The 16765-nt window shown below is 35.9% G+C and overlaps 1 protein-coding gene across 12 annotated transcripts in view; it reads right to left on the reverse strand.

Annotated features, from left to right (window-relative positions):
- Positions 1-16765, reverse strand: part of LOC137924914 (MAP/microtubule affinity-regulating kinase 3-like) — a 214709-nt gene that overhangs the window by 21599 nt on the left and 176345 nt on the right. For all 12 annotated transcript variants that reach the window (XM_068768322.1, XM_068768319.1, XM_068768320.1 and 9 more), the window contains 8 exons: positions 7272-7371; positions 6639-6787; positions 6054-6161; positions 5112-5234; positions 4381-4516; positions 3583-3718; positions 2700-2884; positions 317-429 (listed from right to left, as the gene is read on the reverse strand). In XM_068768322.1, coding sequence (XP_068624423.1) covers positions 317-429; positions 2700-2884; positions 3583-3718; positions 4381-4516; positions 5112-5234; positions 6054-6161; positions 6639-6787; positions 7272-7371 — 1050 coding nt within the window. The remainder of the gene's footprint in view (positions 1-316; positions 430-2699; positions 2885-3582; positions 3719-4380; positions 4517-5111; positions 5235-6053; positions 6162-6638; positions 6788-7271; positions 7372-16765) is intronic.

Consider the following 16765-nt stretch of genomic DNA (forward strand, 5'->3'; position numbering starts at 1 on the left):
AGTTGAACTGGCCAGAAAAGGCTCCAGAATGTTCGTTTAGGTATCCCATTACCGATTGGTAAGTCCAGATTACTCATATCAGAATGCACTAGACGTTAATAAATTGAACAATGGAGAAATCATGACGAATGCATTTGAGCCTTAGAGGCTGTGTTTATCATAATTTCTTCAGGCCACGAAGGTTCTTTTTCTTTTTTTTTTGGTTAACTAATGTGACATTATGAAAGTGTGTAGAATAAAATAATAGGGTCATGAGAGACTGTATAAGGATAAGTATTATTCCATACAGCATTTGTACATTAAAAAAGCGACTCACATCAGTGCTTTTTCTTCCCAATAGCAAATAGGTAGCGAAAACGTCGTCGTACTTCGCCTCAGCCAACGAATACTCGATCTCTTGCCTATTGTAGCCCAAGCACACTAGCGCCTCTGTGGAAAGTAAACGAAACTTTAGTAAATCTGGTTATTCAAACAAATGCAAGTGACCATAGACTACAGCATGCATTCTGTGCAGGGTCCTAATGAATTACTTATTCTTTTCCATTATCAAACGAAGTTGACTTATATTGACAGCACACTACTCTTAGCAACAAAAATACTTTTACAAATTTAATACCCTGTAATATGAAAAATCTAACATTTAAAAGTCAACGGAATGAATCTGCATTTTAAATTGAGCTATCAACTACTTTACTTAATTCAAAATTAAACTAAAATAATCAATCTACCATCGCGTTTATCTTTTCTAAATAGTTAAACGTACAGATAAACAACATCTCCATTTTCACAAAGCTTTCTATTCATACTGTCTACACCAAAAACAACATGCACACAGAAGCCAAAACGTAATTAATTCTGTCTCATCCGAGCTGCATAGTCGAGTATATCAAAGTACAAGCATAGCACACACGCATGTTGATTCTGACAGCTCACGTCACTTTGGCTTTTGTCAAAGTGACAGTATATTTCCCGGGCATTGCTCCGAGGCACAAGACAGAATTGACGTGGAGCCCACAAAGACGATCAGGAACAAAATAAAACTGAACGATCTCGCGTCAGACCACATACCAACTTGCGCTGTGCCGTTAGTAGTTCGGTGTTTGCATGAAATATAAGAATGTTTCCTTTAGGTTTCCTCATTAGCTAAGCTTTGATATGAAATATACAGATGCGTCAGAGGATTGTTGCAAAATATCATTGAAATAATTATTAAATAGACTTTGAATACATTTAAACTTGTTTAGGGGTGATACAGCATTTATAAGCATATATATAAAGAAATGTATAAATTTCATAAATGTAAGTATATACATAAAGGACAATTATGTCTGACATCAAAATGTTGATAGCAGTAACTAATTAGCTAGATTTCATAATAGCATTTATCCACAAGATGAACAGACAACTTCCACATCCATCGTCTTTAACAAGCTCTTCGAAAGTAGCTGGATGTAGAATGCTTCCAACCCGTCTTGTGTTTGTTGAAATCTAGGAAATCTTATACCTAGCAGTGGACATTATACGGCTGAAATAATGATGATGGTGAAATGAGTCTTTATTCACATAATATCAGTAATTAGGTAATAAATATACTTTATTTTATATAAATACTCCTGAAATGTTGTTTATGATGATACTGATAATTTACATTCATTAATTTTTAGCTATTTCAAATTACAAATTTAAACTAAAGTAGGTAATTTTTGTATTTTTATAGGTCACAAATTAGTGTGTATATTCATCTATATATTTCATATCACTTTAAAAAAGCATTAAAATATTCTTTCAATATGTGTGTCTCTTCCTACTCTGTGCTTTTATTACTCGTAACTTTAGCAATAAGCGCTATTAGCTGTTTCAACTTTAAGTAATATAATTTATGTGCTATGGGGTTATTTAAGTAACCCGTCACAAATTGTTTCACCTATTACATAATTTAAGGTTTATACATTAAGTTTGTTTTTTTTTAAAAACCTTTACAAATTCGATAATGTGATAAATAATATGTGTATATTATACAAGAAAAAAATCAGCCTGTGTTTAACCAAATCGTAATTTCTTTCACACTTATTTAGATTTTATTTTAGTGATTTGCTTTGTGTATAAAAACTTTAAATACAATCTCTAAGACCAGAGTTGAACTTGATACAGTTCAAAAATTTATATAATTCAAATAATGTTCATGTCTACATTGGCATGTTTTATTTAGATATGGTCATGGAATCATAATCGTATATACCTTTGTCAATTAGGTTCCATAATGTTAGGAAGAACGCTATTTCAATACACAACTATACCAGTTGTATCAAAAAACACTTTCATATCACCTATATAAGAGACCCCAAGATAAAGTTTATATATATATATATAACTAGCTTACAATGCTAGTCAAGTGGCGCTTACAAATTCTGCTGGTTTGGGGCCGCAGACGAAGAGGACAAAGCTAGAGGTCTTCCGGGGAAGCCTTGGTTGAAGCTGCAGTCCGATTAGGAGACTGCAAAGCTCTCAGATCGCTTAGGCGGACTATACATGTAAAGACTAGCTGGCACATGGGTTCCTCAAGGAGATCTATCCTTGGACTGACGTTTGTCAACAATACTTATATCCTCTATACATTCATAACTTATACATAAACGCAATAGTATTTAAGGATTTTTGTTTCACAATAAGTTAAAAGAAACGAACGGAAGGGAACTAACCTATCCGCTTGTGATCCTTGAAGTCCTGTTGCGGCTCAATGTAGGGTCTGAGCTCGTCGTCCTCGTAGCCCGTGTTCATCCACTTGTCCCGCATTATGTTCTCAAGCGAGGCTCGCTTTGCTGGGTTGAGTACCAGGAACTTTTTAAGTAGATTTTCACAGTCCGTCGACATGTAGAATGGTATTCTGTTGAAGCGATCATAGAAAAACTTAATATAGTAACCAGACACGTCAGTAACTATCCGAAATTATTCTTCAATGATATTATTTTTAGTACAAAAACAGTTAAAATCGAAAGAAAAGTAAAATAGAATTTTCTTGAACAAATCGCATTTTGCCCAAAAACCACCCTTTGTGCTTCATTTTTTTATGTTGATCTACAATAAGGAGTAAAAAATAAATAGTTTTCTATGATGAACTAAACTTTTACAAATATCGTTCAGTCATTGTCCTACACGATAAAGTCCTTGAACCTTATTACTAAGAAGGCAACAGAATAATTGTATTATGTTTATTTTACGCTATAAATATTCACCTGTGTAATTATTTTGTACCCAATCAGGAATCAAATTAGTTATTATTAGAGTTATCAATTAATTAATAAGATAATAATAAGTGTACGAGTATATAAAACACGATTATTTAATTGATAACATTTACAAAAATTAATTGTGTTTTAGTACTTATGATTAAGTGGACAGTTTCAATAGCGATCAGCTGTTATTTTTTAAGTATATTCAGGCATAATTTTTTACAACATAGTAAATCTCTCTAATCTAGGGTCTTTTCAAATCTCGTGAAATCAAAATATACAAGCAGAGTTTGTTTGGTTTTCATTAATTCTATAATGTAGTGTAAATTGTCTTAAAACTTATTATCCTTACCTGTATTTGCCTCGTAGCACCCTCTCCCTCAGTTCCCTGAGGGTTGATCCGTCGAAGGGCAGTGACCCCGACACCAGCGTGTACAGGATCACGCCCAGGGACCATACGTCCACCTCCGGTCCGTCGTATTTCTTACCTGTGGTGCAATTGTACCATAACATATATTTCATAATATATTTAAAAAAATTATATGCGCTGTGTGTAATTTAAGTCTTTTTATATTCACACCATTAACTATCATCATCATTACATAGGTCCCACTATCTTCCAAGCACCTTAAAAAGATCATCTGTCCATCTTTCTGATCCGACGTTTCATTTGTCGGCCGTGTTCTCCACTCCAAAATCTTGCAAGCCCCAACAGCCATCTGTTATAGGCCCTTCGTTGCCTGCCATAGCCAAGGCTATGTCATACACTTTCGTTCGTCTATGGATCTCATTAATCCCGAGCATATTATACTATACTCTCTACATAACTCATTTTGTGACTGCTAGCTTGCCAATGAGACCCATAGAGTAACTATATTACTACGTCATAATTTTATTTGGTAACATAAAACGAATCATATGCACAAAATATAATGTCTTCTATTGTAATTTTGTATGAAACAAATTAATTGATGGAATACAAAAAAAAATACAATGTCAATTACAACGAAAGATTCTCGAGTTGCGACCACGGCCGATAGAGGCGGCGTGGGTAGGACCACTATGCGACCAGTGCAAGACGGGATATTTTGGATGAGCTGGAGGATATCTACTGGCTAATATATCGATAATGATATAATGAACCGCGTACCTTGGAAGAGCTCGGGTGCTGCATAGGGCGGGCTGCCGCAGAACGTATCCAGCTTCGAGCCCGGCGTGAACTCGTTGGAGAATCCAAAGTCCGCTATCTTGATGTTCATCTCACCGTCTAACAGTAGATTTTCCGCCTGAAATGAAGTAAACGTTAGTTAAAAGAACTTGAAATCATCCATTGCAATGTAACAAAGAATATGGCATCCATTTTTTTACTACCAGTTCAAATAATAAATATAACAGAACTTGGAAAAAAAACGAGAGAAACTTATAAAATTTTGAGAATTTTATAAAATGGCATATTTAGTTCCCTACGAGTGTTATATTCTATGAAATAACTCTTCAGTTTACATTACCACACAAACGTTCTTCGACAATAGTTTTTAATCTGATAGCAGCTTTCTGAACATCATCTGGGATACTATTGTAAAGGTGTTTACATTGCCCAAGCACAGATGATTTATCAAATTGATGACATCGATACTTGTTTTGTCAAAATTTGTTTTTGTTTCTGGTATTTACGTTGTTTACATTTTTTTTAAAAGTTGTGTATACAATACCAGTGATATCTTTTACGACAAAATAACGAAAAATAACTAATGGTGAAAACCAATTGTTTAGTGTATCTGCGTAAAACATCACGTCATAAACCATGTTTGTTTGAAGATTGGACTTTGAACGCTGTGTGATGGACTAAACGATGTCGCATTGGATGAGAACTGAACTGACCTTGAGATCCCTGTGTATAATCCGTTTCTGGTGGCAGTATTGCACCGCAGAGACGATCTGCCGGAACTTTGCTCGCGCCTCCTTTTCCTTCATGCGCCCGTGCAGCACTAAGTAGTCGAAAACCTGCGGACAACGAATTAAAATATCAATGGAAATGTATATATTTCCTTCAGTATATCGTCTAGTGGTGAGCCCCGGTGTTCCAATGAGCTGCAAACCGATGTTGCGTTAGGATTGCTACGATCATTAAAGATCTCTTAATTTAGGCACAACGAACACCGACGACCTTGCTAAGCTCGTCCGAAAACGCAGATGCAGACAAATTCAGATCAGTTTTATTAAAAATCTAAAGAGACGATAACCAGTAGAGGAGGTTTACGACTGAAATATCATGATTAAGAATGAGGTACATCACAGTAAGTCTAAAGAGACCTGGTCGTCAGTCGCTGAAAATATTGTTTTGCAAAATGATGTTTATGATCGCATTGTCACAGTTACATCACAGGAAAAGATTAGCCCTCTATTTACAAGTTCTGTGTATGTTATGATTTTCAATGTTATAGTTACACACGAAACCGAACTTATGGCCATAGTAGGTGGAATAGCTTGTCGGCCAGTTGGCGCCAGACCTTCGTTATGCTACAATAGCTGGAAGTTTCTCAGGGAATGCTCTCAATGGTGATAACAGTGATGGTGGACTAGAAAATTTGGTACGACTTTTACCTGAATGCTAACCACTTTCTAGATAATTCTCAAAATATTTTATTATACACGAGTAGTATAAAAGGTGAATTTTGCTAATGTTACTTGAATAACATTATGAAGATCTTTCATGGTAGGTTATTGGTAGTTGCTACTCCTAGTCAAAACTGTACAGTGCACGATTTTTTTTTAATATTATTATATCTATTAAAATAATTCGTTAATAGAGACTATCCTCACCTCCCCACCCGACGCGTATTCCATGACGAGGTACAACGTCTTCTCCGTTTCTATCACCTGGAAGAGTTTCACAATGTTCGGGTGGTCCAACATTTTCATTATCCGTACCTGTAACACAAATAAATTATGAAATATATAAATTTTTAAATAAAAACCGCAATTCAAGACTATTAATTCAAAGACCAAAAAAATATTGTTCGATGTCTGGCACGTACATTTTACTACGCTCTTATCCAGGATTTAGCAATTTTGACTAAATATTGAAATATAATCATTGACATTAGTGTCAGGGCACTTATATCCATCATTATCATTTCAACTATAAAACGAACATCTACTGCAGGACATAGGCCTTTTCCAAAGACTCTCAATAAGGCTGGTTCGAAGCCGCCTGCATCCAGTGTTTGTCCAAAAACTTAAAAAGGTCAACATTATTCATTGTAGGTGGACATCTTACGCAGCTCATGCTGGTCCGTGGTCTCTTTTCTCAACTTTTCTCTCACTGCTTCAGAGAAGTGACATAACTGACAAGTAATATGTCACTATTTCTTTTACACAAAAAGCCGAAAAGCGTGTATGACTTACCTCTCTAAACAGCTTCTGTAAGGAGCCGGGGTTGAGTTGCGTCTTGTCGATGATCTTAATGGCCACCTCCTTCCCGGTCGGGACATGTTTCGCCAATTTCACCTTCGCAAAGTTACCCTTGCCGATAGTTTTCAGAAGTTTGTACTTTCCTGGAATCATATAACGTTAATCAGAAAATTTCACTCGACAAACAGTCTTATAGCTTTATATTAAGACCAGCATAAATACAAATTTATTTTATTATTTAAATTTATTTATTGATCTGTATGCTAAAGTTTTTTAGATACAGATTGATTGATAGTTTACAATTTTTTTACATACATATTTTGATTGTACACGCCTCCATGTTCCCAACCCTTAGGTTATATCACAGAGGACTGTACGATCACCCACCATGCGGCGTGTTTGTAAGGCCGCCCTGCCACTTATCATACTGATCAAGACGAACGTATCCAATGTCTGAATCTTACCACATTGGCACGAGTTCAACACAGCGACTGGTACCTACAACTTACAGTGTCGACAGGTTCTCATCGCCATAATACTCTGAACAAAACAAAAAGTTTCGTAGCTCCAGTTGCAATACCGAGGCGGTGTAATCCCAAAATAACTAGCATTTATTACTATACTCACCAATATGGGGTTCCTCGGAAGTCCTAGACCGGGAGGAGACCCTCGCACTGCCGCCAGCGGAACCCCCGCCGCCCGCGCCCGCCGACGACTCCGACGCGCTCTGTAAGCACAATAACACAAATTATTAACTATTCAACAACTTTAATATAATGTCACATTATAACACAGAAAATGGGTACCAATTTTCGAACTAGACATCATCCCGCTACGAAGTAATTAAAGGAATCAAAGCAAACATAACGGCGAAGTCTACAAGGCCGAAAGTCAAACAGAAACGGGAGCTCATTTCTAATTTTAATAATCGAGGATTCGTGTAAACGGCGATATTAGAGTTTAATCAAACATCCAACTAACTCGCAGCCGGTAATGGAATTGGTTGGCAGCGAACGAGACTTTGATCCGAAAGTTTGCCAAACCTGACGCCAGTTTTTTAATAAAATGCGCATAGAAGAATTTTAATTTAAAGAACAATAAAATAATTCAAAGGCAGAAAAAAAGGTCTAAGAATATTGCTGCACAGTGTTTAAAGTAAGAGCATGGAGCATTTTCTTAAGAGTACTCCCGGTTGTAAATTAATTTTCTAGATATTACACACTGATAAGTAGTTTGGCCCTATCACCGTTTTTCTAAATGATGCCAAAACTAACCGAGCATTTTTCCAATATTAAAACAGTATTTTTCGGATAACATGTAATTAAATAAATGAATCACCATGTATTTTTTACAACTAGCTACTCCATCAGACAGAAAAATAAACAAATACAATATTTTTTAGAGCCAGCTGTCTAACGATTTAAGATGCTGGTAATAAGTAAATATTTTATAAAAAAACGAGTTTTGCATTTGATACACCGCAAGGCTATAACGCGACTTTATAATATTTTTATTGCTTTAATATTAATATTATAATATAGTGTATGATACACTAGTTGATTACATAACAAAAGATTTTTTTTGCTTTTGAATAACTTGAAAGATTTGCTATCTAGATACAAGTATTTTAATTAGTTTTTATGGAAAAGGAAGAGTTATTTTTACATTTTTTGTAATTTATCCTTTATTTCTCTAGATATTAACTTTAGGTTACCAAAAATATACAAAATGAAAAAGCCGCATTAGCAAAACTCGTCAACGGCTCGAGTTAAGAAGTTTTGCGATTAACAATACATTTAGTGACTATTTTTTATTTATATACTTATATAGATAATTCATTTCGAAATTACCTACTATAAAAAAAGGGCGTGCCTCTATATCTTATCACAACAACGCACTCGCAACGACCCCGTTTAGCGGTGATTTAGCGATTTTGTCCCCCGACCTGTGACCGCTTCTGCTCCCGGCTTGTGAAATGTACCATTCAGACGCCGTAATTTCTCACCAAGCCTTGAGTATATTAGACAAGTTTTTGTTAAATGACATCTTTACGGTTATGGAACTAAGCAATGGTTATGTTCTTGATAAAAGAAGACAACTTTATTGTAAATCTAAATGTAGTACAAAGTTTATTAACATTTTATTAATGATGACATTCTAGTAATATTTGTTTCTTTTTATTTTTACAAAACCTATTTAGACAACTTTATATGTAAAATTCCGGATTCGGTCCATAGGACTCTCATGTTGTGTTGAAACACTTCAGAAACTTCGGCTGAGTTTTTCAATTTCAAAAATCATAATGAATATTTCATGTCAAAACCATCACATTCAAAAGACAGTCCCCTTCTGTTCGTGATGGCATAGAGAGCAATAGCATTTCTGCCTTATTTTCCAAGTTTTTTTAAATACTTCTGGTTTTAAATTATATTCAACTATATCTTAATACCATTGAACTATATAAAACTTACCAGGCGTTAGTTTTTTCACTACAAACGTATACTGCAAAAATTAAGTCCTCTATACAGACTTGTAGTAGACGTGGTATTATTCAGTCTACCAAATGTAGAGTAATATATGGACTCTATTATTTGAGGAAGAGATGACAGTGTCAATAGGGTCGTTAAAAAAAGCATCCCCGCACATGGTTGTACTCGATTGATTCTGATTCGGCTCCGCGTACCTCAAACATTACTTACTTAAGTTTAACTGCCACGCGTTTCATTATTTACACTTGTTTACCCTGTCACTTAGTGTTTTATTTACTCGCTGAGGAGACTACAAATTATTTTGCAATAAATAGTTCTGCACCACGAAGCGTTTACATAAATGTATCAATATTATTTACTGAAGCTCTTGTAATTTATCCGCGTCGGAACAGTCTTCAAAGCCGTAAGCCGCATGTCTCATGTAGATGAATAATGAATCACCGATCTCAATCAATCACAATCAACATAAGCTCGTTTAGTCACCCGTTGCAAAAGAAATTCATACAAATTAATAGCGTCGAGCTATCGACTACGCAATCCTACATTTGTTATAAAAAGGTTTATTCACACAGAAATGTTACGCAGCATAATTTTTATTATATCCGTGCTGAGCCGTTATTGGCCATTATCAGATACACGATGGTTATTAAGGGAGAAAATTGTTCTCTGAAAACTTTTATTTGTGAAAATGTAATGGGTGAATGTATTTTTTTAGCAAAAAGCTTTATAGGTTTTGTATCCCTGATAGGAAATAATTATTTAAAAGTTGTGATTACTCAAATGTGTTACATTAATTATTTTTTTTCTGCCTTAAGGTAACAAACTTTTTTGAGCAAATAATTTCTAACAGTACAAAGTCTGCAGGAACTGGCATTAAACTATAATTAATTTGAATATGTAGTAATCCGAATTTCTAAATTCCATTTTCTTACTATATTTTATAAGGCACCTTACATTAATTGACAGCTAACGAGCTAACATTCACCTCTTTAAATATTTGAGATCTATAACCAATCTACCATAAAAGATGCCAAAAATAGGTTAAGTAAATAATAATACTGTTTAAACAAGATGATTTGTAAATAGACAAACGATGCATGCGAGGAGTTGGCATAAAGTAAGAAAATTTGATAATAAAAACACGAGTAACTGGGAATAAAATTCAAGTTTTGGTGCAAGTCGTAACTGTAAAACAACAATAAAACTTACATTAACAACAAAAGAACAAAAGGAGGAGAAGGCAGATAAAAGCCTTCATGTGGACATCACAAATAGGTTTTATGCTCATTAAGTAGAGATTTACAATCTGCAAACAGTCAAAAAAAAAGGGTAGGAGGTAGATCTCTGGACAAATAGCGCAAACCATACCCCGTGTAACTTCTGTATAGCCTTGGCTCTTCTTCTCCTCCGCCATAGCTTTGATAGAAAAACGGGCGCCAGGATAGGCAGAACTCGATGACGCATCGTTTGGGGATTTATCTTGACCGTTTATTTAAAATGTTACTTAAATACCGCCTAGCTTGTAGCTAGACTAAAGTTGGCTTTTGTAAATTGGTTTTTATAAATTAAATTATTTCGTTATGTTCTCCTAAAATCTGTGAACTTCTACGTTTAACAAAACCTTTGACACCAGCTCACTGCTCAAATATCAAATAGTGTTATATGTTAGAGATAATAAGAGCGCTATAGTACCGAAATGTACATATCGATATCATCGTACGTTGAAGTTGAGTTTTATCATCGGTAATTATACAAAAAGACCTGTTAAAAACTTTCATCTAGCGATCCAACGATCTGAGCTATATAACCACCTGTCCAGTATGTTAGCGAATGTACTACAGTGCGGTCATCGATCCTTAGTCTCTACTACACATTAAGGCCCCAGCAGCCATCTGTTCTGCGCACTATATGACTTGCCCATTCCACATCCACTTCAATTTACCAATACGTTGCGCTATATCGGTTACTTTCGCACGTTATCTAAGGACCTTATTGCTGATCCGATCTTGTAGAAAAATCCCGAGTACATCTATACTCTGAACAACTGCGGGCTTGCTAATGAACCCCAAAGTAAGAGACCACGTTTCATTGCCGTAAGTGTACACTAGAAACACAAATTGGTCGTAGGCCTTCATTTTAATGCACTAAGGGATCCGAACGGTTGAATAATCTATCGGGAAGGAAATATGCCCAGCAGTGGATGTTCTATGGCTGACATGATAATGACGATGAATTAAAAAAATATTGCTTCAACTACTAATAAAATTAAAGTTGAAACGCGAGTATCTCGTAAGTAATAAATGTTTCCTCTGCCTCTACAAACTGCTAGATTGTCGTCCCACACCGACGTTAAAAGTTGGCCGCAACTCAGCTGCTTAAACATAGAATGCACTTTGATAAACTTAGCAACACGTAATTGCAGCTATAAGACTTAATAGCCGCCTTCTTGCAACATGCCAGTTCGAAGTTTACCCGCCTTTAACTTGGGCGTGTTTAGCTAATAAATAATTTTCGGCGTCGCTCCAAAATCATATCCAAATACTCTCTAAAACTTTTAGCTAATAAGCCACTCAAAATATGATGAACACGAATGAATTTATATTAAAAAAGACCCACACAATTCAATGTTTTAAAATTCTTTTATACTCTAAAATTATCTTACTACGTATTATAGATCCTGGCATTTGATTTGGCACGAGAGAGATATTCGTCTAAGCGATATTATTGGCTATTGCAATTACGCAGCTGTCTTAACACTACGATAAAGACAACTCTACGAAGTATTTAATGTAATCAGGCGTTAACTCTACGAAGCTAAGCTCAGCTTATCTTCGCCGCACGACTAATTCTTCTGCAGGATATGCCAAATCAAATTTTAATTACTAAACTAGTACTTTTGAAAGTAGAAACACTATCACTACATATTTTTAAATATCAATCGCTTTTTACGCAGTGACCGCAAAATATAGAAAAATCGTAAATATATAACGATAAAAAATGATAATTGTGAACACGCATTGCTTACATTGATTATAATTAAATCTTAATTAACAAATTTGTTACAATTTGCTTAAAAAAATTAACGTGTAATCTTTTGTAATTACCGTTAGTGTAGATAAACATTAGTTTATGGTTTTCCCGGCCATAAACAGTTGCTGGTTGAAACCCAATGTGACATTAACTAGAGTGTAACCAGGTCATTACGCAAATGACGTCAAGTTTTACCACATACATTTCATGTTAGAGCATCCAATGCCGTAACAACGTTCATGATTGCATTTGGTATATTTGAAATGTGTTAGCTAATTGCATGGTAAGATCGTAACTTTTAACGACTTGATACATTTATTAATTAGATAATATTTGTGTTAAAAGATTTGCCTGTGCAATCCTTCAATATTAGAACTTGACAGCGAGCAAGTGACACTGTGCACTAACGTATTTGAAATCAATTACCGCTGTTATTAAAGGTCTTTTAATCAAAAGGCGACATAAACAAAATCCTTAAAAAGCTAGTGTTTTAACGGTACAAACAGTCTACATCGATACTTTGTTGTATGATCAAGGTAATACTGGAAACTCAATTTGATTCTAGTTTTTATCAAGTTGGTTCTCAGCTATTTTTATTATGGAGTTCACAAGTGGTCACTATAGATAGCTCTATGCGGATAAAAATATTAATAAATAAATAAATTATTAATATGTAGGAGATAGGTCGTTGAGTAAAAGTTCGTCGAAGGTATTCAATATTGCTAGTCGATTGTTCCTAATCGATTTGATTCTTGATTTTCTTCAGGTTTGTTCCTACGTTTCTTTGTTATTTGCTTCTATTGAGCCATTTGGTTTCTTTATTTAGCCGCTATATATCTTTACATTTTCCGTAGTACAACTTGTGGGTGAGTGAACCTGCACAGGTCTGCGTGTAGTAGGTGCAGTGCGAGCGAGACAGCACTAGAGAATAATGTTTAACGTACTATTGGTTGATTGGACGATCCCCATAAATACTTTAGACAATAATTAAGCTACTGAAATAAAAATTGCAAGAGGGCATGATATGCACAAGTAAATTTAGTTACCGTGTTATTCATTCGCGTTTTTGATATGAAAATGCAATCAATATACGACCACTGCATATAACGCAACGTTAGACTACGTTTCGTACGTTCACCGAAGAAGCGCTTATTCCGGGCACTTGCAAAGACATGCCCGATTCAACGCGCCGAGTTATTAGAGCGATCTGTTTCGCCACGGTTTAGACCGCTATCTTAATGAGCGGCTTAGGGTGGGGTAAGACTGGCGCGTACCGAACTTTATGCGCGGATTAACGAGATAGTATACGTATTGTAGACGTTACGCTGTCGTGTATTTGGCTTAATCGCATTTGTAGCAAAATACATCTACAAAATGATTTTATTTACATCTGTATTTTTTCAACTTAATTTACCCAAGACACCCGAAACGCGTCCTCACAAAATGCCTATAGAAAACCAAACGTGTGATTGCCACCGCCTTCTAGAACGCACATAACTAGCTGCCTTATCTTCCTTTAGCAACAAACACAATGAGATTTTTTACCTGATGTTAGTAATGCTTTTCTACACAATTTGAACGTAAAACAGCGCAACATGGTATAGCACTTTTACTCATGTAACGTTTACGCTCCGTATTGCTGACCACTCCAGCCACAACAATACTTTTGAGTGAAATTATTCACGTGCGTTCGAATTTAAATTCGGACGCCACCAATAATGCGGTCGCTACCATTGTGTTCCGCTTGAAATTGTAAATAGTCTTTGTATGCTAGCTTCGATCGCTCTTGGCTTCCTAGCCATCAAGAACAAACAGATCGAGCCCTGGTGGTAGCATATATTTACCAGCTAATTTGTACATTTAGATTTAATGCCGACTTAGGTATATGTATATCATATACCATAACGGTATGACTAACATATTTGCATAGGTTTTTCATTGGAGATTTGTTTCGTTTTCTTTGCTATATATAAAGATAACCAGGGAAACTAGTATATATCTTTGCATTTTGCAAATGCGAGAAACAGCGCGCCTGTAGATTACCTCGTCGAGACGAAAGAGCCGCAGGTGAACTCGTTAGTTGCAATTTTTCACATTGTATCAATCAGCGCGCGGTTCATTGACCTCAAGCCAGCAATGAAAACGTATTGTTTTATTATAGCATTGTTCGTTGTATACGGAGGGCTGCGGCTTTGTGCAGCGGTGGGCTTGTCACTTGAGTGATTGCGAAATTATTTCACTTGTTATATTTTATGTGGAAATCATGCACACGTCACAATATACGCAATCGAAAACGCTTCGAATCGGTTCGAATTCCTATAAAGAAACGCATTTCTTGTCTTCTGTACTGTTACGTATCCCCACATTATAGTACGGTCCCCCGTCTTTGTACCTTTTTCGCTCCTTATCTTTGTATTGGAATGATTTTGGACCCCTTTTCGTCAATAGAATACCAAAAAAACAATCCGGCGTCTAAAGCTCTTGTATGATGTCGCGAAATGAAAAGATTTAAAGTATCATTAGTGAACTTTCACGGTAGCGGTGTGGAGTACGGGGGATTGCATCGGAGATAAGACCTCATTGAAGCTTTGAGTGGCGAAGGAGCCACCCCGCGCACTTCACAGATGGGCCAACTCTAAGCACTAGACTGAATGCTTCATTACCGGCCTCTTTTACACATCGTACAAAAGATAAGGGCGATAGAGATTCGTATTAAACTTAACTGAACTGATATAGGTCTCTACCCGTAGATCTTCAATAGGACCAGATGAAAACGGTACGCATCATTTTCCGACGACCTTAACAAGCCCGTATGTCCACATTGTAGGTGGACGCCCTATGCTGCGATTGCCAATAAGTCGTGGTCTCTACTCTGGATCTCTAAGGACCCAGCGTTAATCTGTTAAACGCGTTATATAGCCTGCCTACTACTACTTCAACGTGCCAATCCGCTGGGCAATATCATTAACGAGGCGCTGAAACGATTCAGTAAATTTCAATCTAATATATTTGCGAGACAAACCAGATAATAAACACAACGTAAACGTATATACGTCAAAAGACACAACACTAGATAACCGGTATGGAATTACTATTACTGCTAGTTATTACGCTATTTAAAATGGCAATATATCGTGACGATAGCAAATCGAGCGGTGAGTGGTGTCGGAGGGCCGCGATAAACTGGCGCGGGGATGCTGGGCACCAGGGTGCGGCTATTAAAAGAACGGGGCAACTCAGGCAGCAAATGTACCAGGGGACAGGCAAGGCGTGAAGGTTCGACGAGCGTGCCAACCTACATTTTGTTGTAACTGATGTGAACATCAAATGGCCGTAAAAAACGATCGAGCTTTTTTTATCAATAAACATTCGGTCAACCTATGCCAAGATACATTCATTTTATACATTTAAATGTAAAACAACATGAAAAAATATGTTTTACACTTGGGATTATTTACATTTCCAAATAGTGACCTTCTCATCGGAGGTTTTCCAGAAATTACTAGATGAATGGTACAACAAGCTAAGCGATCTCAACAATTACCACCTCTATTAAACCGTAAATGGCATTCAGGCACAGTGAAATTCAATTACTTCAAGACAAAGATGCATAATTTCATTATGCATTAATAAATGAATAAGTTACGATTAAAAAAATATATAAAAGAATGAAATATATTAAAAAAGAAATATATTAAAGGATAAGTTACGATGAAAAATTCTGTATTAGTTTGGGTACTCCGTAAATCATACACATAAAGTATTTTTTACGGTCTTCAAACCTTTCTTTTTACTCTGAAATTCGGCTAAATCTCTAACATGAACAGAATAAATGATTTCACCGGTTTTGGTGTGATTTAGCTATAGCTTAGATTTTATAAGAGTAAAGATGTCTTTGAAACAGAACACTGGCTAGGTTTTACGCACTCGTATACGTGGCCAAGAGAAAATAGACAGAAGATCAAAATTAAGTAGAAACGAAAACCCAAATTGCGCTTTTCTATACCGATATCTCTAACTTAAAACTACGTGCGTTCCAAACGCTTTCAAAATCTGCGGGTCCACGACAAACTCAGTCAAGTTTTTTTTTTGTAACTATTTTCACAGTATAACATTACCATATGTGCGATTAATAAGTTGTAAATACCGATGGATAAGGCTGATCGGTTGCCTCGTGTCAAACAGACTAACTAGTCGAGTTTTTAAGTGGATTGACGTTGAATGATATCTATGGTTTCACTAACACTTTTTCATAGTATAAAAGTATAAAACGCACCACATAGCTCATAGCACCATTTGCCACTAAGGTTACAGAGCTAACGAGGCGTAAGGTCTTGTCTCCAGCTGCCGACGATACTATATATAATTTAAAGGATTGTTACAAATTAACACGAACTCAGTGGTAGTGGGCCAGTGAGAATATTGAAGAACGTAGATAAGAAGGAACAGCGAACACCTAATTTGTTTAGGTCATATAAAACTAGAAAATAGCAGCAAAGAAGATAATCATGACAAAATGTACAGCCGTGTTAAAGATTGAAAAAAACGTCAAAACCTATGGTTAGAACACCTGCACTGAATGTTTTTAAAAATAGACTAGAA

This window comes from Battus philenor, unplaced genomic scaffold (genome assembly GCF_028537555.1).
Source record: "Battus philenor isolate CCGP_79_NKW_IND1 unplaced genomic scaffold, ilBatPhil1.0.hap1 SCAF_25, whole genome shotgun sequence".
In the NCBI taxonomy this organism is placed as follows: domain Eukaryota; kingdom Metazoa; phylum Arthropoda; class Insecta; order Lepidoptera; family Papilionidae; genus Battus; species Battus philenor.